The 27677-nt window shown below is 39.2% G+C and overlaps 1 protein-coding gene across 2 annotated transcripts in view; it reads left to right on the forward strand.

Moving 5' to 3' along the window:
- The window catches only part of HOOK3 (hook microtubule tethering protein 3), a 122405-nt gene that overhangs the window by 50189 nt on the left and 44539 nt on the right, over positions 1–27677 (forward strand). For both annotated transcript variants that reach the window (XM_017545975.2, XM_037744767.1), the window contains exons 6-13: positions 1187–1254; positions 6886–6948; positions 8253–8336; positions 15660–15823; positions 17744–17884; positions 19329–19530; positions 24077–24187; positions 24970–25057. In XM_017545975.2, the coding sequence (XP_017401464.1) occupies positions 1187–1254; positions 6886–6948; positions 8253–8336; positions 15660–15823; positions 17744–17884; positions 19329–19530; positions 24077–24187; positions 24970–25057 (921 nt within the window). The remainder of the gene's footprint in view (positions 1–1186; positions 1255–6885; positions 6949–8252; positions 8337–15659; positions 15824–17743; positions 17885–19328; positions 19531–24076; positions 24188–24969; positions 25058–27677) is intronic.

Raw genomic sequence — 27677 nt, forward strand, 5'->3', positions numbered from 1 at the left:
TGGAGTACAGTGGTGTGATCTCGGCTCACTGCAACCTCTGCCTCCCAGGTTCAAGCAGCTCTCCTATCTCAGCCTCCCAGTAGCTGGTATTACAGGTGCCCACCACCACACCTGGCTAATTTTTGTATTTTTAATAGAGATGGGGTTATACCATATTGGCCAGACTGGTTCTGAACTCCTGACCTGAAGTAAGCCACCTGCCTCAGCCTCCCTTACGTGTTTCTTATTGCAACATATTTAACATATTTGTTGGAATCCACCTGGGCTATTGCCTTTTTATCCTTAATGCCGCTTTTTTGTAATCCATTGTTGGATTCAGAAATGGAAACTACTTCCAAGGCTTTTTTAGAAGACAGGAAATTATATTCAACTTTGTAATTACTGATAACAAAGAGATCTTTCTATTCTTTGGCAGTGGAGGATGAGATTGATGTAGTTGCTGCTTTAGCTTATTGGAGGTGTGGATCATTTATTTTTGTTTTTGACTAGTCAAGTGCCTTTGTGAGAAGGGGGAAGTAATAGAACAAGGCGTTCTGTCTGTAACTGAACAGTCAGTTGTATTAACTCACTACCCTTAGACCAGTCAGTAATTATTTTAAAGCCCAAGATTATACCATATTTGTTTAACTATGGTTTCAATTTGTATCTTAAATTTATCTCAATTCTTTGTCCTAAGCAGCTCTCAGCTTTTTTTTTTTGTTTTGTTTTCTGTAGTAGTAAATATAAAGGCAGAAATAAAACACAATGCAGCACTTTGATGTCACATAAGAATAAAGCACAGAGTTCAAAGGTTTTTTTTTTCTTTCTGTAGTGAAGAGTAATATGAAAGATAGTTTTTAGATTTTAGAAAAAAGTAATATGGAGCTTTTTCCATCCTGGCTTCAGGCTTTATCATTTCATCGTTTTACATTAGCACATACTTATGCCGATATTCCATTCTTGTGATTATAGCTGTAGCCTCAACTTCAGAAGGAATGGTGACAAGAAAAGAAAAGATCTTAAAGAAAGATAAATAGTGCGATTTTTGGACTTCACCAATGGCAATATATTTAATTGTGTTTGAGGGATTCCTAGGAGGAATCAAAACACAAGGAAACAACTTACAAGAATTTATGAAGTATGAGCTTTGACTCCCTTGACCATTTTTAACTTGAATGGTGACATTCCAGATTGTTCTTGTTTTCAGAGTACATCCAAGCCATTATGATGATGGAGGAATCTGTTCAACATGTTGTCATGACAGCCATTCAGGAGGTATGTTGGACCTTCATGCTTATAGTTTATGAAAAATTAAAGGAGTGAACATGAGTATAAATAATATGAAGTAGAAAATCTGAAGAGATTCTCATGCTTATTTTTAAAGACTTTTTACTTTGCATTTGTGATATAACTTCTCTTGTTTTTATTCTAAAAAATTATACTTATTTAAACTTTTCAGTTTTATTTAAATCTTAAACATTTATTTTGCAGATATCAATATAACTATTCCTAATTTTTTAAAGTGCTCTTAATGAAATAGTAATAGCAGACTAACTGCTAAAGCTAATAATAAATAATATCTATCTTAAACCAGCAGTCTTCCTCACACTGAACTGGTGCTTTCCTGTTTGGCAGAAAATGGATTTTCACCTCCCACCATACCCAAAGCAATTTCTAGATGAATATTTATGTTTTAAACGTAAAACATAGGCCAGGCACGCCTGTGGCTCACACCTGTAATCCCAGCACTTTGGGAGGCTGAGGCAGGTGGATCATGAGGTCAGGAGATTGAGACCATTCTGGCCAACATGGTGAAACCCTGTGTCTACTAAAAATACAAAAAACTAGCTGAGCATGGTAGCACACGCCTGTAGTCCCAGCTACTCGGGAGGCTGAGGCAAGAGAATTGTTTGAACCTGGGAGGCGGAGGTTGCAGTGAGCCAACATAGCGCCAGTGTACTCCGGCCTGGGTGACAGAGCGAAACTCCATTTAAAAAAAAAGTAAAACATAAAAGTGAAAATGAAATAAAGACTAATAGCTGGTCAAGTTTAGGATGTGAGACTGTTTTAATCACAAAAGCAGTGGAAGAAACCCTTAAGAGAAATAGAGAAGTATATGCAGGACATGAATTATGCACCTAACATAGAAAAATACAAATGACAAACATGAAAAATATTTAATTAAATACAAATTAAGATGAAGTTGTGCCTAAAACCTTTTTTCACAATGACTTCTGACACCAACTACCCAAAGTTGGGCTAAACTTCACAGATTTAAAGGCATCATTCTCCACAGACTGCCCATAGTTCGGAGGCCAGCTCCAGGCTCAAGGGTCTCCAGGGCACCCTGTCATCTGACCAACTGCCTACAAATTCAAGGATTCCCACTATCCCCGCACATTTCTGTAATTTACTAGAACAACTCACAGAAGTCAGGAGTAACAGCTTTATTATAGCAAATAGATACAAATCAAATTAAATGTGATTCTGAATTGTTAAGTTTCTGTTAAACCAAAAAATGCATAGGGTAAGGTCAGGGAAGGTCCCAAATGCAGTTTCTTTTGTCCCCACCCCATGGAAGCAGAATGCAGGGTACTGCCAACCAGAGAAGCTCACCTGAGCTTTTATATCCAGAATCTTTATTGGGGTTTCATTACATGGGTATGTTTGATTGAATCAGTTACCATGATGTCGAAATCAATTTTCAGCCTCCTTTGTTTCCCACAAGTCAGGTCGATAACAAAGCTCCAACCTTATAATCACATGATTGGTCTTTCTGGATTGGCCAGCTCCCATCTGGAGTCATCTCTTTAGCTTAAACTATCTAGGGACCCACTATGAGTAGCAAAGACAACTCCTATCTCTAGGGAAATTCTTTATTATCCAGCAAAGCTTTTAAAGAGTTCGTTGGCTTAGCAGTTAGCACTGATGGCAGGCATGAAAACTGATACATCTTTTTAAAATGTTATCCCTTTTTATATTATATAAGATTAGATTTGGTCATGTTAAAATACCAAAACATCAGTTACACAAGCAAGGTAAGAATTTAATTGGCTCTCCAGTGGTCCTGGGTTGTGGAGCCTCTATAGTCACCAGGAACTCAGCTTTCTTTTATCTTGCTGCTGTGCCGTTCTTAATACATGATTCCCAGCTAGTGGTTCAGTGCTAGTTTTCACATTTATATTTCCACCCAGCAGAAAGGATTGAGGAAAGGGTTATCCACCTCCTGCAAGTAAATTTGCAGGAATTCTTACTCCTGTTAGCCACGTATTACCCACCTAGCCACATGGGGGAGTTTGGGAAATGGGGTCCTTATTCTAGATAGTGTGGACCCAACAAAAATTTCAGGATTCTGTTACTAATCAAGAACAGGGAAAAGAATAAGAGAACTGCCAACCATTCTGCCTTATTGTAGTTGATCCTGTAATTCTACTTTTAGGAATTTATCCTTTAAAAAAAGTGTAAAATACAAAGATACATAATAGTAGTTGTAAGAAGCATTTATCTAGCATCTACTGTGTGCTACCTCGGGCTGTGACCAAGCAATTTCCATTTGTTAGCTCATTTAAAATTCAGTACACTTGCCATTAATGCCTCCAAATTTATACTTAAAATGGTTAAAATGGCAAATTTTGTTACGTATATTTACCACAGTAAAGAGGAAAATTCACTACAATCTTGTGAGGTATAATTATTGTCTTAATTTTATAAAAGGAAACTGCAACAGAGTTTGAGTAACTTGCTCAGGTTTACACAGGAAGTAGTGACAGAGGTAGCACTGCTGTCTAAGCAGTCTGAATCCAGAGCCCATGCCTGTACCCATTGTGCTGTATTTTCTCAATATAGTGTGCTTCAGTATTGTTTCCTAGTACTGAAGCATTAGAAATAACTACCCAAGAGTAGGGCAATGGATAAATAAATTATGGTATAACACTATACTGGCATATTACATAGGCATTGAAGCATATCTTTGAAAAATATTTAATGATATAAGGGAAAGCTCATATTAGGTTTAAAAAGGTAGATACAAAGCACATGAACAAAATGATCCCATATCTGTTAAAAATTAAGGTGAGGGGAAACAAACTTACTTAATGTTAACTCCCCAAATAGCTGAATTTTCTTTACCCTTTTCTATATTTTTAAATTTTTCTATAATGACAGGTGTTATATCTATAACTAGGAATGTTTTTAAAATTAAATCTGTCACCACATGACTTTCTATGAATCTATCCCAAGGAATTATTTAAAAACTCAGACCAAGACTGGACACAACAATGTTTATCAAACTATTGCATGTTAACAGAAATGTGAAAACAGTGTCTATCCATTGGTAAGCTAGTGTTTAAATTGTGGTACGTCCATATGATGGAATAACATATAGTTGATTAAAAAGTGTAAAAGGATATCTTAGGACAGAAGGAAAAATTTTTAAATGTCAAATGACCAGAATAAGATATAAAGTTGTATATAAAATAGAATCCCAATTAGATTTTTAAAATTGGTTATATTCATTTAACATATACTTATTGAGTACCCAGTATGAACCAGGCACTGTAGTCAGCACTAGGGATACAACCATGAAAAGGACAGACATGGTCTCTTGCCTCACAAAGTGTAAGTCTCATAGGAGATGCTGGAAGAGACAAAACTGAAAGCACAGTGGGGGATTAGTCTTGGATGAGAAGAATAGGCCTTGTGTTGTAACAGAAATGAAGAAAGGAAGGGGTGGGCATGCCTGTCGCTAAGTTTGTAAGTTAGGATGTAGGAAATTCTTGCCTGGAGGCAAGATAGTCTGATGATGAATGTAGGTGAGTTGGTGAGGTTTGAGAAACAAGAGCAATGTGGAATAATCTCTGATGAAAATGAGGCTGCTGGCTGGGGAAAACAGCAATTTTTTTTTTTTTTTTTTTTTTGAGACAGAGTCTTGTTCTGTTGCCTAGGCTGGAGTGCAGTGGCATGATCTCGGCTCACTGCAACCTCTGCCTCCTGGGTTCAAGTGATTCTCCTGCCTCGGCCTCCCAAGCAGCTGGGACTACAGGTGTGTGTCACGAGGCCCAGCTAATTTTTGTACTTGTAGTAGAGACAGGGTTTCACCATATTGGCCAGGCTGGTCTCGAACTCCTGACTCGTGATCCACCAGCCTCGGCCTCCCAAAGTGCTGGGATTACAGGTGTGAGCCACTGCGCTTGGCCTAACAGCTGTACTTTTTGAGCAGCGTTGAAGGTCCCGTTGAGATTAGAAACTTATTATTAGTGACACCAGTTTTGTGGTTTGTAAAAATTTTTTACCCTCAGTAGACTTGACCCTTAAACAACACATATCTACTTTTCTGCAGGTTTGGATTGCACAGGTCTACTTCTATGCAGTTTTTTTCAGCCAAACACAGATGGAATATACATTCTTTATAGGATGTGAAACCCACATATACAGGGGGCAGCATTTCACATGAGCAGGTTCTTCAGGGCTGCCTGTGGGACTTGAGTGTGTGTGCATGTTATATGCCTGAGTCCTAGAACCAGTTCTTCATCTATACCATGGGATGACTTTAACAGTCAGGGTATAGGTAGCATGTAAGTAGTTGCAGTTGGATTAATCTTGGAGTGAGATTTTGCCGTAAAAAATAAATGAGGTAAGAGGAGAGTTGAGGATATTGACAAAAGTCGTAGAAGGACATGAAATCTAAAGAAAATAATTTTTGGATAAACAAATGATGAACCTAGGAATCTGAAGTAGAGGGGACAGTTCCCAAGGGTAGACAATGTTAGCAGAAGAAACAGGAGTAAACATAGGCAGGCAAAATCAACAGTGTTCACTATCAAGTCAGAGCTAAGTGAGGAAGAAAGTAAAACAATGATGGGCTAAGACTGAAGGACAAGGAGAAAGTATGGAGGGATGGGGCCCAGAAGTCTTACTGATGTTGAGGAACAGATAAAATTTAATGAGAGGCCTAGGATGAGAGAGATGGTTGTGCTCAGAATAGGATACCTAGATTTTTATTGAGAGCTGTTGGTGGAATCACAAGATCTCAACAGTATATTCCTATGTCTCTTTTTCTTTTAATAGATGTGGTCTTGTTACATTACCCAGGCTAGAGTGCAGTGGCTATTCACAGGTGTGATCACAGTTCAGTGTAGCCTCCAATTCCTAGTCTCAAGCATTCCTCCCACCCCAGCCTCCCAAGTAGCTGGAAATAGAGGCATGTACCACTACACCCAGCTATACATCCCCACATTACATTACCCTCTCCCATTTGTTCTTAAAACAGAATATAAGAAGGAAACAGTAGAAGATGGGGGCCATTTGAGTCTCTTCCTGACAGTTGTCATAACCAGAATTCTCTTCCCTTCTCCCCAGAGATCCTGAAAATCTCTGGATCTTCTTTCTTTGCCCCATAAGGGTTAGGGAGTTAGTGTGTGTGTGTGTTATCATTAAACAGTAGCCAATAATTTTGGCTAATTATTGATGTCTTCATTTATTCTTTAGAAATAGTGTTGCTATTATTCTGAGAAGTCACTATTTTTAAGTATGTAGCCACATTTTAACTTTAAAGACTTGTCGTTTTTTTGATGAGAATAAGTGATACTAGATTCTTATTGCTAGGTTTGCAGTGAAAATGAGCATCAGAATTTAGACTTAATTTATTACGTTATTTCTTTTTTTTTTTTTTTTTCTCACCCTAACTTACAGTGCTGATAGCCCTCTAATTTTAAATGAAGGCATTAGTCTGGAGTGGGGACAAAAAAAGTTCCAGACTCAAAAGCTTTAATGGAAAGTGTTTTACATCTGTGTTTTCATTTTAATTTTTACAATTCTGTAGTGGCTGGGTGTTCATTTTCTTGTCTTATTTTATGTAGAATGCCTTTTTTTGCCGCATAGTTATAATCATTTAAATCTTAATTTCAGCTGATGAGTAAAGAATCTCCTGTCTCTGCTGGAAATGATGCCTATGTTGACCTTGATCGCCAGGTATATAATTTTATCTTGTTTTTATTCATGAAAAGTTGAAAAGGATAAGCTTCAGATGTTAATGAGAAGAAAGGATTAAAATTGCTTTTGAATTACATTGATATAATCCTTTGTATTTTACCTAAATTTTTAATAACATAAGCTATTTTTCTAATGAAATGTACACATTTATAATTAAGTTTGTAATTTATAATAAAATTCATTTGCAATTAAAGTGCCATTGCATAACCTACTTTCAAATAGGTTAATTTTTTAAGTTTATTGTGACTGCTGTTTTCTAGTCATGAATTTTTATTTTTCTGTTAGTGATAACAATGTGCCACATTTAACACAATAGATGTTATAACTTCTTATGATTATATGAATTATAAGAATAAATTCATGTCATCTAGGAAAATGAAATATACAGTTGTCATTTTCTAGGAAAATAACATGTCAAACTCCTGGAAAATGACATAAATTTATTTTTATGATTTATATATAATGCAAAAGATACTTACTTTTATTTCCTTTTGTCAGTTGAGGATGTCTTCTCAATTCCACCCCTCATTTCTGTGAAGTAATGAATAATTAAACTATATTTTTAAAGGAATCCTGCAGTGTATTTTTGTGATTTTAACAGAAAAGTTACTTTGTACTTCTAAATATCGCTTCTTAATGAAGTGTTAATTACACTGTCAGGTTCTGTGTTCAAGCTATTTTGGACATCTTTTGCAGTACAGGAATAGAAAGCTTTGTATTGTTTGTCTTCTTTTACTTTTTCCCCATGGTTTCTAAATGTTTTTCAGGGAAACCGGTGGACATGTTGCAATTTTAGCCCATGCTTTAGTTTTAAGCCCTGCACACATTAGGTATTTGTTCTAATGCTCTCCTTCCCCTTACCCCAGAATAAGGTTTTAATATGACTAAAACACTTGTATTAAAATGTTCTAGCTGCATATTTTAACAATTAAAACCCCTATTCCTCTAGCACTTACATATTTTACGATGGAAGAATTTCTCAGTTATTAAGGAATCAACCTTACAAGAACCAAGTAGTCTAGAGCAAAGAAGATGCATAAGAAAACTTGATACACAGAATGAGCCAAAATCAAATGACAGAAACGACAAGACTTAGAGTAAAAGAAATTAATTTAAGTTAAAAGTGCTGTCTTTGTACCCTTGTACAGGATTCTTGATTTCCCCCTGCATCCTTTTCTTTTCAGGAAAGAAAGGGGGGAAATGTTTTAATTCTGTGTTGAACATATGAATTATTAATTGCTACCACTTCATGTTGAAGTGTTTATCTCTTTGTTTCTAACCAGCTGAAGAAAACTACAGAGGAACTAAATGAAGCTTTGTCAGCAAAGGAAGAAATTGCTCAAAGATGCCATGAATTGGATATGCAGGTAAGAGATTTGTTCTGTGCACCATCTCTTTGAAATGTGCCACCGTAAGTACCACTAAATGTACTGTGTACTGCCATATAGTACATCTTTTTAAATTTTTATTTATTTATTTATTTATTTATTTAGAGACAGAGTCTCCCTCTTGTCTCCAAGGCTGGAGTGCAGTGGTGCAATCTCGGCTCACTGCAACCTCCCCCTCCCAGGTTCAAGTGTTTCTCTTGACTCAGCCTTCTGAATAACTGGAATTACAGGTGCATGCCACTACACCTGGCTAATTTTTATATTTTTAGTAGAGGCAGGGTTTTGCCGTGTTCGCCATGCTCATCTAGAATGCCTGACCTCAGGTAATCTGCCAGGTTTGGCCTCCCAAAGTGCTGGGATTATAGCCGTGAGCCACCACACCTGGCCTTAATTTTATTTTTTTGAGACAGTCTTGCCGCGTCACCCATGCTGGAGTGGAATGGCGCGATCTGGGCTCACTGCAACCTCTGCCTCTTGGTTCAGGTGATTTCTCCTGTGTCAGCCTCCCAAGTAGCTGGGACTACAGATGCCCGCCACCATGCCTGGTCTTGAACTCCTGACCTTCTGATCTTCCCGCCATGGCCTCCCAAAGTGCTGGGATTACAGGTGTGAGCCACCACCCCCAGCAGTGCATCTTAACTATAATGCAACCCATTTTTAGGGAAAAAAAGGTGGGGCGCAGTGACTCACACCTGTAATCCCAGCACTTTGGGAGGCTGAGGTGGCAGGTCACTTGAGATTAGGAGTTCGAGACCAGCCTGGCCAACATGGTAAAACCCCATTTCTACTAAAAATACAAAAATTAGCTGGGCGTGGTGGCAGGTGCCTGTTATCCCAGCTACTTGGAAGGCTGAGGCAGGAGAATCACTTGAACCCGGGAGGTGGAGGTTGCATTGAGCGGAGATCATGCTGCTGCACTGCAGCCTGAGTGTCAGAGACTCTGTCTCCAAAAAAAAGAAAAACAGGTTTCTGGTTAAAGATGGCAGACTGAGCAAAGATGGTAATTTCCTTTCGTTTCTTTCCAACTCTGTTACATTTATAATAAATGACTTGAAATGGTCTAAACCCCCACAAAGAAAGAAGAGACAGAGAAGGGATGTCAGCATAGACGACATTTTTTGGTGTACTAGTAAACTGGCTCTCTGGAGGTGTGAGGGAAATTCTTTAAGGCCCTGATTTATAGTGTGTGCAAATTTCAGTGGTATAAATACTCTCACAGTGGCTGTTTCAGGATATTAGTGGTTTCACAGCCAGCTCCAGCACACCATCAGTCTTCATCCACCTCCAAAAGCCAGAAGGCAGTTAGAAAAATGCTGGATGACTGAAAGGAGCAAAGAATGTAGTGGCCAGGGACACCTGTGGGTAGTGGAAGGCGTTGCTGTAGTAGAGCCCCAGAGAGACCATAGGTATGGTGGCACACTGAAGTGAGGCCATGACCAAAAGTGTTATATAGAATAGTTAAGCCCCTCATTTGTGTCACCCACTATACAGAGACTGACCTGTAGCCAGGGTCCAAATTAGTGGGTTCTTTTCTTTTTCTTTCTTTCTTTCTTTTTTTTTGAGACAGAGTTTCGTTCTTGTTGCCCAGGCTAAAGTGCAATGGTGCAATCTCGGCTCACTGCAACCTCCATCCCTCGGTTAAAGTGAGTCTCCTGCCTCAGCTTCCCGAGTAGCTGGGATTACAGGCATGCGCCACGATGCCCAACTAACTTGGTACCTTTAGTAGAGACGGTACTTTCAGTTTAGTCAAACTCCTGACCTCAGGTGATCCACCCACTTCGGCTTCCCAAAGTGCTAGGATTATAGGCATGAGCTACCACACCCGGCCTTAGAGGTTCTTTTATAAAGAGATTAAACAAAGGCAAGTATAGAGAGGTTAGAGTGAGTGATTGGGTACGGTGGCCCACACCCCTAAGCAAAGCCCAGTACTTTGGGAGGCCGAGGTGGGCAGATCACCTGCAATCAGGGGTTCAAGACCAGCCAGACTAACATGATGAAACCCCATCTCTACTAAAAATACAAAAATTAGCTGGACATAGTGGCCAGCGCCTGTAATCCCAGCTACTTGGGAGGCTGAGGCAGAAGAATCACTTGAACCCGGGAGGTGGAGGTTGCAGTGAGCCAAGATCACACCTTTGCACTCCAGCCTGGGAGACAGAGTGAGACTCCATCTCAAAAAAAAAAAAAAAAGGAGGTTAGAGTGAGTATAGCATTATAGCTTAAGGTCCTTTTTGTTTTGGCGTTTCTGGGTTCCCTAGATAAAAGCCAGCTTCTTGTGGATAAGCCCTAAAGTAAAGCCCATGAGTGCAGAGCTTCCTGTGACCTATGCTGTTCACTGATTTTTTTTTTTTGAGACGGTCTTGCTCTGTCACTAGGCTGGAGTGCAGTGGTGCAATCTCGGCTCACTGCAACCTCTGTCTCCTGGGTTCAAGCAATTCTTGCACCTCAGCCTTCCAAGTCGCTGGGACTATAGTTGCATGCCAACGCACCCAGCTAATTTTTGTATTTTTAGTAGAGATGGGGTTTCACCACGTTGGCCAGATTGGTCTCAATCTCTTGACCTTGTCATCCACTTGCCTCGGCCTCCCAAAGTGCTGGGATTACAGGCGTGAGCCACCAGGCCTGGCTACTGATTCTTAAGTATAAAGAATACCTGCATTTCAAAAGAGAAAAGAATCCGTATAAACAGAAAACTAGCCCTAGAGAAAGTAGAGAAATTTTAGGGAATAGGAGAGATTTTTGTTTAATCTATTTAATACCTTCAATGAATATATTGTACCTATAAAATACAAACAAGATGCTATTTTAAAAAGGAAAAATCAGGCTGGGTGTGGTGGTTCACACCTGTAATCCCAGGACTTTAGGAGGCCAAGGCAAGTGAATCACCTGAGGTCAGGAGTTCGGCCTGGCCAACATGATGAAACCCCGTCTCTACTAAAAATATGAAAACTAGCCAGGTATGGTGGTGTGCACCTATAATCCCAGCTACTCAGGAGGCTGAGGCAGGAGAATTGCTTGAATCCAGGAGGCAGAGGGTGCAGTGAGCCAAGATCATGCCACTGTACCCCAGCCTGGATGATGGAACAAGACTATCTGAAAAAACAAACAAAAAAAACACCAAAGGAAAATCAAAGCTAAAGAAACACTTAAGTATATAAAAATAAAACTGTTGAGCTGGACATAGTAGTTCACTCTTGTAGTCCCACCTACTCAGGAGGCTGAAACACGAGGATCGCTTGAGCCTGGGTGTTAAAGGCTGCAGTGAGCTATGATTGTACCACTGCATTCCAGCCTGGGTGACAGATTGAGACCATGTCTCTAAAAAATGTTTTTTAGGTAGAATTGTCAAAATGAAAAAATTCAAGAGAACAATTAAAGATGAAGTTAAGAAAATCTTTCACAAACAATAGACAAAAGTAAGATTATTTGTCTGGAATTTACTTTGACTAAAGTGGGGGATAAGGGAGTGTATTGACGTACATGAGAAACATAGTTGGCCATGTTTTGGTACTTGTTATTGCTGGCTTATGCATATGTAGAGTTCATAATACTTTGCAAGAGAAGAAGCATTTTGCTTTGAAAGGCATTCGAGTTAGTCATTGCATTGGGTGCATATAGAAGAAAGCACATCACACTTGTTGGGTTATCTAGGAAATAATATTTACATAATCATAATGTAAGTGCTGTTAATTGCATTTTAGATTCTAGAATTTATATACAAATGCTGTTATAATATTTTTATAAGCAGAATATAAATATCTTTAATAATATAAAATTAAATTTATATATGGGGATTGGCAAACTACAGCTTGCCATCTGTTTTTACAAATACAATTTTTTCATAGCTCCTTTATTTACGTATTATCTGTTGCTACTTTCATGGTACAATGACAGAGTGGAGTACTTGCCTAAAACATTTATAGTATGGTCCATTACACCAGAAAGTTTGACAGTGCCAGGTACGAACAGACTGCAAAATGAATGACAGTGTTGCAGAGAGGTTATGAGAAGCAAAGGGGTAGCCCTACAGCATGTTTTGCTGTGCAGAAAACAGCAACACAGTCATAAGCATGTAATCTCTAATGTAAACCTTATTAGTTTTCAACATTTAGAATTGTCCTATAGAGAAACATTATTGTAAAAGTTAAGATGCCAGTGATAGAGTTTGAGAAGTAAAACAGGAGTGATAAAGGAAAGGGAGAGCCAGAAATGATGGCTTTCATCCTACCAAGTAGGGTATCTAGAACCACTTCTCCAAGAAGACAGTCATTACATGGCTGGCTGCTCCTTGTCATGCAACCTCAGCTTAAAAATCACCTGATTGATTTGTCATAAAATGTTAGGCACTTGGATGCATCAGGCACTAAAGTAGGTCTAAAGTAAGTCTCTTCAGGAAGGCCTTCCATGGTTGAGCAATCCAAAATAATCACCCAGTCATTTCTGTTGTTCTAATTTTAACCCTCTGTGTAGTAGGCTGTTTTTTGTATTGCTATAAAGAAATACCCAAGGCTGGGTAACTCATAAAGAAAAGATGTTTAATTGGCTCACAGTTCTGCAGGCTTTCCAGCATGGCTCCAGCATCTTCTGGCGAGGGCCTCAGGAAGCTTCCAATCATGGCAGAAGGCAAAGGGGAAGCCGCTGTGTCACATGGCGAGAGCAGGAGCAAGGGGTGGAAAGGTGCCACACACTGTTAAACAACCAGGTCTTGCAAGAACTAACTCACTTATGAGGATAGCACCAAGCCATTCATGAGTGATCCAATGCCGTGATCCAGACACCTCCCACCAGGCTCCACCCCTAACATTCGGGACAACATTTCAACATGAGATTTGGAAGGGATAAATATCCAAACCATATCACTCTGCATAGCACTTCCTATTCTAGTTTTTACATGTATTTCTTAATTCACTTTCTTGTGTAGTGATTTATTTTTATTTATATATTACAATTTTTTTCAAATATATAACATATGAGTAAGAACTTTCCTTTTTTCATCACTGTATCCTGTGCACTTAGAAAAGTGCAACCATACCTAGAACATAGTAGGTGAGTTAATGAGTGGGTTGGTGACTGAGTGAAATGAATCAGTAAGTAATTTAAAGTTCCAGAGGTGATCAGTGAAGGAAGTCAGAATAGTGATTAACTATATTTGTGGTAGGAAGGAATGGCACAAGTTGCTGTAATCAAACATGTCAGAGGAGAAAAGTCACTAGTTAATGTCTAAGGAGAGAGTCACTAGATGTCTAATGCTAAGTCAAGAAATAATTGTGTGTAATATTATTTAGATAGGTAAAGTAACAACCAAAAGCAATAAAATTAGGAGCAGTAAAAACTAGCCTCTGGAGAGTGGGAAAACTCCATAGGAAACTATAGCTTTTCACTATAAGCCCCTTTGCTTTGCTATTTTTTAAATTAATCATGTTTATGTTTGTTTTGTTTTTTGAGGCAGAGTCTCCCTCTGTCACCCAGGCTGGAGTGCAGTGGTACAATCTTGGCTCACTACAACCTCCACCTCCTGAGCTAAAGCAATCCTCCCACCTCAGCCTTTGAGTAGCAGGGACTACAAGTGCACACCACCACACCCAACTAATTTTTTTATTTTTTGTAGAGTTGGGGTTGCACCATGTTGCCCAGGCTGGTCTTGAACTCCTGAGCTCCAGTGATCTGCCTGCCTCTGCCTCCCAAAGTGCTGGGATTACAGGTGTGAGCCACCATGCTTGGATCATCATTTTGTTTTTTGAGGCAGAGTCATGCTCTGTCATTAAGGCTGAAGTGCAGTGGCATGATCACAGCTTGCTGCAGTTAACTTCCTGGGCTCAAGTGATCCTACAGTCTTAGCCTTCCAGATAGCTGGGGCCACAGGCATGTGCCACCAGGCTTGGGTAATTTTTTTTTTTTTTTTGGTAGAGATGGGGTATTGTTATGCTACCCAGGCTGGTCTCAAACTCCTGGCCCCAAGCAGTTCTACCACCTTGGCCTCCCAAAGTGCTGGGATTATAGGCGTGAGCCACTGTACCTGGCCTGTTTTGTTTTTTGAAACAGGGTCTTGCTCTGTCATCTGGGATGGCGTGCAGTGGTAGGATCATGGCTAACTGCAGCCTCGACCTCCTGGACTTGAGCGATCCTCCTGCCTCAACCTCCTGAGTAGCGGGGACCACAGACATTCATCACCACACCTAGCTAATTTTTTATTTTTTGTGGAGACAGTGTCTCACTGTGTTGCCCAGGCGTTCTCCAACTCATAGCTTAAGTAATCCTCCTCCCTCAGCCTCCCAAAGTGCTAGGATTATAGGCATGAGCCACCATGCCAGCCAGTTTATGTTTTTGAAATTTGATTCTTTTTGTCTAAAAAGGATGTTCTGCCATATATATTGACTTTTTTTGTCTGACTCCTTACATTATTTTGAGATTATCTATGTCGTAGCTATAAATTATTAAATTTTCTATTGCTGAGTAGTATTCTTTAATACAGGTTGAGCATTCCATATCTGAAATTGGGGATATTTTTGGATTTGGGGATATTTGCATTATATACTTACTGGTTGAACGTCCTAAATCCAAAAATCCAAAAGCTAAAATAGCTCCGATGAGCATTTCTATTGAGTGTCATGTGGGTGCTCAGAAACGTTCAGATTTTGAAGCATTTCTGAGTTTGGATTTTTGGATTTGGGATCTTCAACCTATATGGATATACTGCAAATCATTTATCCATTTGTTGGTTGGCAAACGTTTGGATGGTTTCCAGTTTTTCTCTGTTTCAAATGAAGCTACTATAAACATTCTTCCTAAGTCTTTGTGTGCGCATATACTTTTATTCTCTTGAGTAAATACCTAGGAGTTGGATGGCTAAATCAGTCATGTGGTAGTTGCATGTTTAATTCTTTAAGAAACTGCTAAATTATTTTCCAAAGTGTTTGAAACATTTTGTATTCTCACCAGAAGTTTCTTTGCCAACACTTGGTACAGTCTTTTTAATTTTATTTATTCTAGTGGGAGTGTAGTTATATAATATTGTGATTTTAATTTGCATTTTCTTGATAACTAATGATTATTTTTGTGCTTATTGGCCATCTCTTTTTCTGGTGAGTCATTTCTTCAAATATGAAATGAATGAATTGTTACTCTTACATCTTGTTTTGCATGTGCAGTATTCCAAAATGACATAAATGTTTTAAGTGGAGATTTATTGTACTTCTTTAAAAATAGGCTTTAATTTTTAATGGTAATAATAATCCACAAGTGATTGAGCTTGATGCCAGTGTAATTGGAGGAAATAACTGCCATCGTCCTGTATTCCAACAGGTTGCAGCATTGCAGGAAGAGAAAAGTAGTTTGTTGGCAGAGAATCAGGTATTAATGGAAAGACTCAATCAATCTGATTCTATAGAAGATCCTAACAGTCCAGCAGGAAGAAGGCATTTGCAACTCCAGACTCAATTAGAACAGCTCCAAGAAGAAACATTCAGGTAAAAGACAACTCATTAAAATGATTTTTAAAAATTTGTTAGCTGTCATTTAAAGTTAGTATATATTTGCTGGGCCCTGTGGCTCACACCTGTAATCCCAGCCCTTTGGGAGGCTGAGGCAGGAAAATCACCTGAGGTCAGGGATTCGAAACCAGCCTGGCTAACATGATGAAACTCCATCTCTACAAAAAATACGAAAATTAGCCAGGCGTGAAGGCAGATGCCTATAATCCCAGCTACTTGGGAGGCTGAGACACCAGAATTGCTTGAACGAAGGGTGCAGAGATTGCAGTGAGTCAGGATTGTGCCATTGCACCCCAGCCTGGGCAAAAGAGCAAGACTCTGTCTCAAAAAAAAAAAAAAAAGAGTATAGTGTTAGGACTTCTGGGAAACTGCAGACCAGTAAGGTTGCATAATAAACATCTTTGCAGAATCTCCTCATACAACACGAAACTACTTCACATCTAGGAAATGTTCTATCAGAGTGCCACCCTCGTTATTACTTGAAGACAGAATGCCCCAACTGCAGAATAACTGTGAGTGGGAGAAGAATCAGACACCAGCCCTGCACCCGACAGGGAAACAAAGGCGACTGAACAAACATTCAAGAAAGACAGAGGAAGAACATTCATAAAGGGCCGTGAAGGCGAGTTGGCATGATCACCAGAAAGATTAAATTTCACTGAAAATCTGAAATGACTTTCTTTTTTGGAAAAGTAATGGTCAGACCAGACCATAAACAAACCACAGATTAGGGATTTTAAAGTAAGCACATCTTTGGGAGGGGCCAGATGTCATGAAAAGTTGCAGGCAGGTATTTTTAAAAGACAGATGCATTTATAGATTAATAGAACTCTGTATACGTCTCCGTGTGTGTGTGTGTGTGTCTGTGTGTCTGTGTGTGTGTGTGTGTGTTTATAGAAATAGACTTGTTTAAAGGGGTGAGCTGATTTAAAAGGATAGACAAGATTTAAAGGAACAATATTCCAGATATCTTCTGTGGGGAAAAAAAAGCCAAAAGGAAGGAAGAAGGGCCCTTTGGCCTTCGGGCGGTGAAAGGAAAAAGAAAAAAAGGGAAAATGTGTCCTGCAAGATAAGACAGAAGCACAAAATTGAAAAACTTAAGAATACGATGAATAACTGAGTATGGTAACATACCTACTGTCCTTGTTATTCCTCAGTGAAATGTTTCTGGATTTTTTTTTTTCTTTCGCCTTAACAGGAAAAAGCACAAAATTTTCTTAGGCTCCTTAGCAACAGTCCATTCCCTGTGGTTCACATCCGCAGTTCAAAGAATGGTTGAGGCCCCTGGAGGTCCTCTGAAACCATTTTGGAGAATCTGCAAGACCCTCTCTTTTCCATCTGTGTGTCTGCAAGGCTGGATTTTCTTCATATACTTCAGCCAAAAACAACATGTCATCAACAGATGAATGTAGAAACAAATACGAGAACCCAGCTGTCTTCTATTAAAACAGATAATAGAATCACAAAAATGTAAAACAGTACTACTCTTCACGCTTTTTTGTTTTAGAAAATAGTTATCTTTCTTAAAGAGTATTTAATTATATTAACAAAATGGGTTTATTACTGTAAGCCACTGTGCTGGGCCATATGTGTTAATTTTATAATTTATAAAAAACCTTAGATAAATTATATCTGCAGTATTTTGAAAAAATGTTGCATGCTTTCTTGCTTTCTGGTAGGGAAATAAGTATCCATTTGTCACCATTCCCAATCCTTGGGATAATGGAGTCCATTTTTATGACAGTTAAGACTTGAGAAGGCAGCTTATGGCCACAAACATGGGAGACATATTCAGGAATGCTTTATTCTCATACTTTATATTTTTCTTTTACTGTTCTAAGGAGGATGAGGGGGCAGTAAATAGTGCTTTCTTGGTCTATTTTGTATTGGTTACAGACTAGAAGCAGCCAAAGATGATTATCGAATACGTTGTGAAGAGTTAGAAAAGGAGATCTCTGAACTTCGGCAACAGAATGATGAACTGACCGCTTTGGCAGATGAAGCTCAGTCTCTGAAAGATGAGATCGACGTGCTGAGGTAAACAGTCTCACCTTCACCTTTACCTTCACTGTCCAGCACAGTTCGGCTGTGGTGTTAAAAACTCTGGGGTTTCTGAGCATCTAGCAAGATTAAGAGCCAGGCTACCCAGGCTGAGATCCCGGGTCTATTGTTTATGCAACCTCTGTATGATCATTTTCTCATCTGCAAAATCGAAACAATACACATGCCTACCTCAGGCTTATATAAGGAGTTGAGTGAATTTATATTTGTGAACACTTGCAACAGTGTCTGGCAATTAAGTGATACATATGTGTTTGTAAAACAGAAATTCTGACCATCTCTTCTTAATTGTACAGCTCTGGAGCTGTTCTTCCACCATGCCCACAAGGTCTCATTTTCTTGCTGGGCCTTGTTGTTATCCCTTCAGTTCTCTCATGAGGTGCCTCACTCCCTGCCACCTCATTTTTTCACTCCTCTCCTTGTGGAATGTCGTATCCCCTGTTGATTATCTTAACCATGTACACTTTTCCACTTTTGCTCTTTAAATACCGAGAAAAACAAGGGAAATGCATAATTGATAGTTTTGTGCTACTGCCAATTGGTGGCTTCCTTCTGAGCTGAGTTTTTCCCAATGGCCTGCCCTCCTCCTGCTTATTGTCTCACTCACAGCTATTACGATTCTTCAGGATTCTACTCCCCTGGCTGCTTTCCCTACACACCTCCCATGCCTTAGTCTCAATAGATGTCCTTGTCTCCTGTAGCAGGGAAGAAAGAGGCCATGAACTGCTGAACTCTCCATGTCTTTTGTCTCATGCACCACTAAACTTCCCTGCATTCCCACCCATCCTTTCTTTTTTGCTTAGAGAGTGCAGACCTGTTATTCCTCCCCTGTTCAGGGCTAATTCCTTTTTCAATGCTCTGTACTTCCACCCTTCTTGCCTGTGCAGGGACTGTGTTACATCAGTCCTCATTTCTTTTGCCTTTTGGATCTCACTCCTTTGTACATGTGTACACACACATTTAGGTCTCTTTACTCTTAAAAAGAGAGGGAGTTATTTCTCTCTCCTTCCCTCCCGAACCAAACTTAGATTACATAAGGTAACATTTATATTCTCCCCTCAACCCCACTGTCTGCCTGCACTGCCCCACTGAATCTGCCATTCTGGTGGTCACTGATAATTGCCAAATTATTTGGACACTGGAAAACTTAATTTTCTTTTGTGCCACATGTGACTCTGCTGGCTTCCCTCTCCTGCTTGGTTTTCTTAAATTATTACTGTCCATTATACATTTAGTTGTAATTTAGGTCATAATTTTTAACCTGTGCAGAGCATTAACCTGGAATCACTTTTGTCTTATAATTTCATTAGATGTGTGTTTTCTGCTCTCCCCTTCCTGGCTATCCCTCTTGTTTTAACACTGAAACAACTTTACAAGTGTGGATGTATTTCTGATTTTTAAATTTCCCATCTAATTCTAGACATTCTTCTGATAAAGTGTCTAAACTAGAAGGTCAAGTAGAATCTTATAAAAAGAAGCTAGAAGATCTTGGTGATTTAAGGCGGCAGGTTAAACTCTTAGAAGAAAAGAATACCATGTATATGCAGAACACTGTCAGTCTAGAGGAAGAGTTAAGAAAGGCCAACACAGCGCGAAGTCAACTTGAAACCTACAAGAGACAGGTAAAAGAAACACAGCGTCTTGATGTTGGCTTCAGGCAAGCTCTTCATTATAACATGTAGCTTACAAAAATTACTGACTTGTTTTCATGGTATTCTGTTTTTTACCTTTTCTTTATTGTATTTGTTTATTTAGAAGACAGAGTCTAACTCTGTCACCCAGCTTGGAGTACAGTGGCATGATCTCAGCTCACTGCAATCTCCACCTCCTGGGTTCAAGCAATTCTCCTGCCTCAGCCTCCCTAGTAGCTGGATCCACAGGTGCATGCTGCCACACCTGGCTAATTTTTTGTATTTTGGTATTGACGGTGTTTCACAGTGTTGCCCAGGCTGGTCTCGAACTCCTGAGCTCAATTGATTCACCCACTTTGGCCTTCCAAAATTCTAGGATTACAGGCGTGAGCCACTGTGAGCCACCGTGAGCCACCATGCCCAGCCTATTGTATTTATTTATATTTATCCTATATTTAAAGGGCTTTAAACTCTCTATAGCAGGTGCTTTTTTAAAACTTATTTTTATTTATTAATTTATTATGTAATACTTAAGAAATACATAAATGTAAAGGCATAGTTCAATAAATATTCATGCTTGAATAAAACATGCTGTCCCCTTACAGGCAGCTTCCATGCTGCAGTTTTCATTCCCAATTCGTCTCTCTATACCTTTGCTACATATATGTATTTATCCCTAAGAATTTATAGCATTTTGACATGTACCAAAACTTTATGTAAATGATACAGTGAAAGCACTCTTCTGTAATTTTCTTTCTTTTGCTCAGTGAGATTTGTTTATTATAATAGGTGTAGCTTTATAACATTCATTTCTGCTGCTGTATAGTATCCCAGTGAGTCTCTGTACCAAGATTTATCTATTTTCCTGTTAAGAGACATACAGGATGTTTTAGCTCTTTTTCTGTGTTAAAAGAAATGCCGGCCGGGCACGGTGGCTCACGCCTGTAATCCCAGCACTTTGGGAGGCTGAGACAGGCAAATCACGAGGTCAGGAGATCAAGACCATCCTGGCTAACAAGGTGAAACCCCGTCTCTACTAAAAATTAAAAAAAATTAGCTGGGCATGGTGGCAGGAACCTGTAGTCCCAGCTACTTGGGAGGCTGAGGCAGGAGAATTGCTTGAACCTGGGAGGCAGAGGTTGCAGTGAGCCAGGATGGTGCCACTGCACTCCAGCCTGGGCAACACAGCAAGACTCTGTCTCCAAAAATAAATAAATAAATAAGCCATATAAATAGTATTGTACAGGTCCTCTCCTATACATGTGTGGAAGGTTTTACAACTTGATGGAATTTCTGTCTAAGGGTATCTTCACTGTAGTTAGATATTATTGTACAGGGCTTCTCCTAGACATATGTGAAGGTTTTACAACTTGATGGAATTTCTGTCTGAGTATCTTCAATGTAGTTAGATATTAGCAGATTGTTCCTTAACGTGATTGTGTTACCAACGAGCAGTTTATATTCCTGTTGCTCCACGTTATCACCAACACAGTATTGGCAAACTTTAAATTTTGCTGGCCTGGCATAGCGTCTCACGCCTGTAATTCCAACACTTTGGGAGGCTGAGGCAGGAGAATGACTTGAGCCCAGGAGTTCCAGACCAGTCTGGGAAACACAGCAAGACCTGATCTCTAAAACTAATTTTAAGTTATCTGGGCATGGTGGCATGAACCTGTGTTCCCAGCTACTCAGGAGGCTGAGGTTGAAGGATTGCTTGAGCCTAGGCCTCAGAGGCTACAGTGAGCTATGATTGTACCACTGCACTCCAGCTTTGCTTTTGTGCCTCATGTAACTTTGCTGGCAACACGGGACATGCAAGACTTTGTCTTGAGTAAAGAAGAAATAAGTAAAATTTGCCAATTAAATGGGTGTAAAATAATGTCTCCTCTTAATTATACTTTGTGTTACCTTGATTGCAAATATATTTACTGACTGTATTTCTTTTGTAAATTTCTTAATCTTTTACCTATTTAAAAAATTGAATCTTTTTTTTTTTTTTTTTTTTTTTTTTTTTTTTTTTATTTTTTTTTTTTTTTTTTTTTCTTTGGATCTATGACCTGTCCTTTTACTTTTTTGAGGTTGATAATTTCAGTGTAATGAACTTCAAGTACTTTTTAAAAATGATTTGTAGTTTTTATGTTTTGTTTAAGAAATTATTTCCTAAATAAGGATATACGTCTAATCTCTATTTTTCTTACAAAGCGTTAAAGTTTGTTTTGCAAATTTAGGTCTTTAATCCACTTGGAATTAATTTTTATGTAGGGTGTGAGGTAGGGATCCCTTTGATACTCTGTCTGTGTGGATAACCAGTCAACCTACTGCCATTAATTAACAGTCCATTCTTACACAATGACCTGCAATTCTACCTTGTATATCTAAAGTGTCCATGTCACATATGGATTTATTTCTGGACACCATCTTCTGTTCCATTAGTATACTTATCTGTTCCTACACCAATACCACACTCATGTTTTACTAATTTTTAGCAATTTTGATAGGTGGTAGTGCAGACTCTCATACTTTGTCCTTTTTCAAAATTGTCTATTCTCAGCCCTTTGCTTTTCCTTTAAACTCCAAACTCTTGGGAATTGGAATTACATTGACTCTGTTGATCAATTTGGGGAGAGTTGTTCCTGTCTCAACATGATACCTTTCCATGGTCTTCCATTTCTTTGAGTTAAGTTTTATAATGTTCTTCTAAAGATTTTGTGCATATTTCATTATTCTTACTCTTAGGTACTTTGTGTTTTGGGTTGTTTTTTAAATGCAATTAGATAAAAATACCATTTTCACTTTATTGCTAATTTATGTGAATGAAATTAATTTTTATATGTTGATTCTGCAACCTTGCCAAATTCTCATATTGCTTCTGATAATGTCTGTAGATTTCTCTTGTCAGAGGGATATAGTAAACAAATAAAAGCAGTTTGTTTCTTCTTTTTTTTTTTTCCAAGACAGGGTTTCACTCTGTCACCTAGACAAGAGTGCAGTGGTGCAGTCATGGCTCACTGCAACCTCAGCCTCCTTCAAGCAATTCTCCTGCCACAGTCTCCTGAGTAGCTGGGATTACTGGAGTGCACCACCTTGCCCAGCTAATTTTTTGTATTTTTGTAGATACAGTGTTTCAACATGTTGCCCCCAGGTTGATCTTGAACTTCTGAGCTCAAGCAGTCTCCTCTCTTCGGCCTCCCAAAGTGTTAGGATTACAAGCGTGAGCTACCGTGACTGGCCCCTTACTCCATTTTCAATTTAGATTTCCTCTTTATATTTTTAAGTATGTATATTTTGTATCTGATAATTACAATATGAAATCCTTGGAGATCTTATTCTATTATTTTTGGTTGTTATTGCTGTTAATGTTTTCCACAGCCTTGTTCATTGTGGCATATTTCTTTATGGCCTTTATAATTTTGGATTTTGCTCTTTCATTAGCTCATCTTTACCTTGGGGAATTCTGAGCCTCATGGGTTGAGGTTTTGTTTCTGCAGTCAATATGTGTGTTTGTTTATGGCAGATTTTCCACAGCATCACCAACTAATATCCCTCTAATTGCTTGGCTTAGGTTTTCCCAAACAATGCAAGTAGTAAAAATTCAAACATAAGTCCACATATTATTAACAGGCTGTGGTTACAAACTCCCAGGTTCCCCTTTTTCTTTCATTATTACTTTTTTTAAAAGACAGGATCTCACTCTTTTCCAGGCTGGGGTGCAATGGTATGATCATAGCTCACTACAATCTTGAACTCCTTGGCTCAAGCGATTCTCCCACCTCAGCCTTCTAAGTAGCTGGAACTACAGACATGTGCCACCACACCAAGCTAATTTTTAAACTATAGAGATGGGGTTTCACTATGTTGCCTAGTCTGACCTCAAATTCTGGGTTCAAGCCATCCTCCCACCTCAGCCTTCCAAAGTACTGGGATTATAAGCGTGAGCCACTGCGCTTAGCCCCAAGTTATACTTTTTTAAACGCAAAGCACTCAGTTTATTGTTCCAGCTGATGAAATTTTTTTTTCTGATCCACCTATTTGCTACCTCTTAGAGCCTAAAGTGGTTTAACAACCACTCATCTCCTGTTAAAGCTCTAGGTTCCTGTTATCGGCAGTTGGTACTTCGTGGTACCCAGATTGTCTACATGAACTTCTCATTCTGGTTTTAACCTCTGAGTATTTCCCTTATTTTCTTGTAAGCTTAGCTATGCAATTGGATTCTCCCTGCCCCACCCTCACCCCAGCATTTATTTTGTTTTATACAAAAAGAATTTCAGACTACCCGATTATCTGTATTGCCGGAAATGAAAATTGTATAGATTCTTTTATGATTTTGAACATTGTTACTGTGGATGATTCTGGTTGGGAACCCATAGTAACTGGGCAGGATTTTATTCCTAGTTCTCTCCATTGGGCTAGGCTGCTGGATCACATGCATCTGAGTACTGGTGGGAATGGGTTTTGTTTTCTTAGACCTGTAGAAGAAAATGAGGATAATTTCTAATGTTTCAGATTATGTATAAGTAATGATATTTTTCTGTGTTAGGTAGTAGAACTACAAAATAGATTATCTGAAGAATCAAAGAAAGCAGATAAACTAGATTTTGAATATAAGCGGCTAAAAGAAAAAGTTGACAGTCTTCAAAAAGAAAAGGATGTGAGTATATGTATTAGGCATTTTGGTTTTGAGTACTGCTAAAATTAAGGCGATTATGTTTATGTTTGGCCACATTAATTACTTATGAATTTAAAAATAAGAAATCCTATTTATTTTTAAGCCATAGGAGAATTCTATTTGTGTTTCAGAAATAAAGCAAAAAAAGAAAGGAATATTTTTTATAATACTTTCGTTCAGATTTCTTTTTTATATAGTTATCGTTTCTACCACTGTTGCCTTCTTTACGTTGTTCTACTCATGACTTTTTTTTTTTTCCCTGCTCATGACTTTCTATAAGTTTGTTAAGCTTTGTTTTCTGTATGAAAACAAGAAAGTCCTGTATGTATAGAGGACTTTTTGTTGTTCAGCATATTTTAATCTTTTAAAAATATTTCTACTTTTTCATGATTTATGAATATTGTCTTTGTTCTTCAACCTTTTATGTCTAGTGAAAAGAATGTTAAGAAAGTAGTTACTAATTGTTAAAGATGGAGTAGACAGTTTGTTTCTTAAGTTTAACTGTGGATAGCATATTGCCTTGCACATAGTAGATATTCAGTATTATTAAATGGGAAGACTTGTTTTAATCTTTTCCTCTTTCTGTGATCTTTCCAAAAAAGAGCAAAAGGTAAAACATGTTCATGTTCACTATTGTTTTTTTTTACTGTCTTGATTGAATTATATACTATTGTTTATCTTTCTATTAGGTAAGGCAGAGAGGCCACTGATGAATAAATTCTTAAAACATGAAGCTAACCCTCCATGTTTTTGTCTCTCTCCAGAGACTGAGAACAGAAAGGGATTCTCTGAAGGAAACCATTGAAGAACTTCGTTGTGTACAAGCTCAAGAAGGGCAGCTCACAACTCAAGGTAAAAACGTTTTGGGAGCGCAAACCAGAAGACTTTTTTTTTTTTTTTTTTTTTTTTGAGACAGAGCTTGCTCTGTTGCCAGGCTGGAGTGCAGTGGCACCATCTCGACTCACTGCAACCTCAGCCTCCTGAGTAGCTGGGACTACAGGCACATACCACCACGCCCAGCTAAGGTTTTGTATTTTTAGTAGAGTCAGGATTTCACCATGTTGGCCAGGATGGTCTCTATCTCTTGACCTCATGATCCGCCGTCTCAGCTTCCCAAAGTGCTGGGATTATAGCCATGAGCCGCCATGCCCAGTCAGATGATTTATTTCCCGTGGTATACATAAAAATATTTGGTTCACTTGAACATGATTGTACCAGTAGATAAAAATGAAACATTGTGCCCACATGCACTCCTCCTCGAAAAGCTTGGGCCCTAGTGATTGCCTTTTCTTATTGGTCCAAATCATGGTGCAAACCCTCAGTCACTGAGCCAATTTCCAAATCAGTCACACTGGCTTTTTTGAGACGAACACGCATGAGGTGGAGAGACATCTTAAAAGTGGTTGGTTTGTCTTAGAAAATGGCCAAACCCAGGGAGCCTGTGCAGCTTCTTCCCATTCTGCGAGGATCGTGTCCCCTTATTTTTGACCTCTAAGCCTTGCGTAAAACAAGCCCCCTAAGGGATCGCCAGGAAGTCCGTCTGTTGGTGTGGATGCCGAATCCCGCTGTAGTGCCTGGCTACTGATTGGCCAAGAAAGGCCTCCTAGGCCCTCATTGGAGGATATGAATGCCCCTCCTTGGCCTGGCTACATGAAGCGGTGGTTCAGGTGAGAACAAGCAGCAGGCTAGGGAGTTGAGCTGTGGGTTGGGTGCATGCGGGAGTGGGAACCTCAGAGGCCAGGTTCTGGAGGTGTTGTAGGGAGGAGAGAGCCGGTATGTTTCTTAACAACGAAAGCACCACCAACCCCTCACCACTGCCAGGCTGCGACACCTGCCTGACCTGTATTCCTTTCAGGAGGATTATGTGCTGTTAGGGATTATTTTTGTTCCAGCCTTTGACATTGCTGTATTTCGTTTCTCAGTCAGCATTGATTTTTAAAACTCCTGGCCTAGTCTCTTGCCATGGACTCATTCATCCCCCAATTATTGAGTGCCTGCTGTTTGCCAGGCACTGTTAGTAGAGCTGGAGATACAAAACTAAATTAGGCAATTGTGGTCCAAAATTATAGGTGCTATAATTGAAACATGTGCAAGGGCTGGTAGTGACATAAAGGATCTTCCTTGTGGATAGGTTTACCCAGAAAGGCTTCCCAAAGACACGGGATGAGTCAAGAATGAATGAGAGGGCTTTAACAGGCCCATGAGAAAAGTGGACGTGACTTCTCCAGCTATCGAATTAGACAACACTGCCATGCTAATTCTCCAAACAAGAAACAAAAGTAGTGTAATAGAGGTATTCTAATACTTAAGATATATTTATTTATTTATTATTTTTTAAAATTCAAGTGCCATAAAAGAGGATTTAAGCCTAATTCCAACCTTGGTGTAAACTGCTTTGGGCAGACAATTTAAGCTTAGACCCTACGGTGCTATTCAGGTTAGGGGTTGTCAGTGTTTTGTAGAAAAGGGCAAATTTAGATTGGGCACGGTGGCTCATGCCTGTAATCTCAACACTTGGGGAGGCTAAGTCGGACAGATGGTTTGAGCTCACAAGTTTAAGAGAAGCCTGGACAACATAGCAAGACACCCTCCCCCACAAAAAAATTTTAAAAATTAGCTGGGCATGGTGGCATGTGCCTGTGGGCCCAGCGACTCAGGAGGCGAAGGTGGGAGGGTCACTTGAGCCCGGGAGGCAGAGGCTGCAGTGAGCTGAGGTCATACCACTGCATACTAGTCTGGGCAACAAAAAAAAGAAATGGGCCAACCAAGTAATAGGACAATTGCCCGGGCTGTGGTAAGGATGACAAAAACGAAAGCTTAATTGCAATTTGGGTTTTTTAAACCTACTCATGAAGCTTGTGTAAGAATGGTGTTTCTTACAGCATGGTGAATAGTGTTAGAGTCATCTGGGATGCAGATTCCCAGGTCCTCTCATGCCTACAACTCAGGGACTCTGGGGACAAGGCTCAGAAAGGTGAATTTTGAAATAGTTCCCTGGATGTTTTCTTTGTGTGCGTGCACATCAATGTTTTAGGCCGTCTGGCATTGGATAATGGAGACAGATGTAAAGTAAAATTCATTTCCTCACTTTGCATGTTCGGAGAACATATTTATATCTCACCTTTCTGTCATCCCCTTTATTATCAGTGTGAGATAGTACAGTCCTCAAGAAATGGGAATGAAATGACTCACAGAAAAAATTTCCTTAAACACTCTGTTGCCTGACACCCCTTATATAAGCGGAAAGGGGTCTGGGACCTCAGCTTCTAAAATGAGAACCATGCTAAGGATCAAAAATGGAAGAAACTTGGGGACCCCCTATCTAGTGAATACAGCCAACCACAGAAGGGCATGACAGTAGTTTCTTGGCTTGTTTGAGTTCCTTCTTACTTTACCTTGGTTGACCCAAAAAGAAACACAAAGCTGAATCACTTAGGTGGGCTGATGATTCCATATCATTCAAGCTTTCAAT

This window comes from Cebus imitator, unplaced genomic scaffold (assembly GCF_001604975.1).
Source record: "Cebus imitator isolate Cc_AM_T3 unplaced genomic scaffold, Cebus_imitator-1.0 Scaffold183, whole genome shotgun sequence".
Lineage (NCBI taxonomy): Eukaryota > Metazoa > Chordata > Mammalia > Primates > Cebidae > Cebus > Cebus imitator.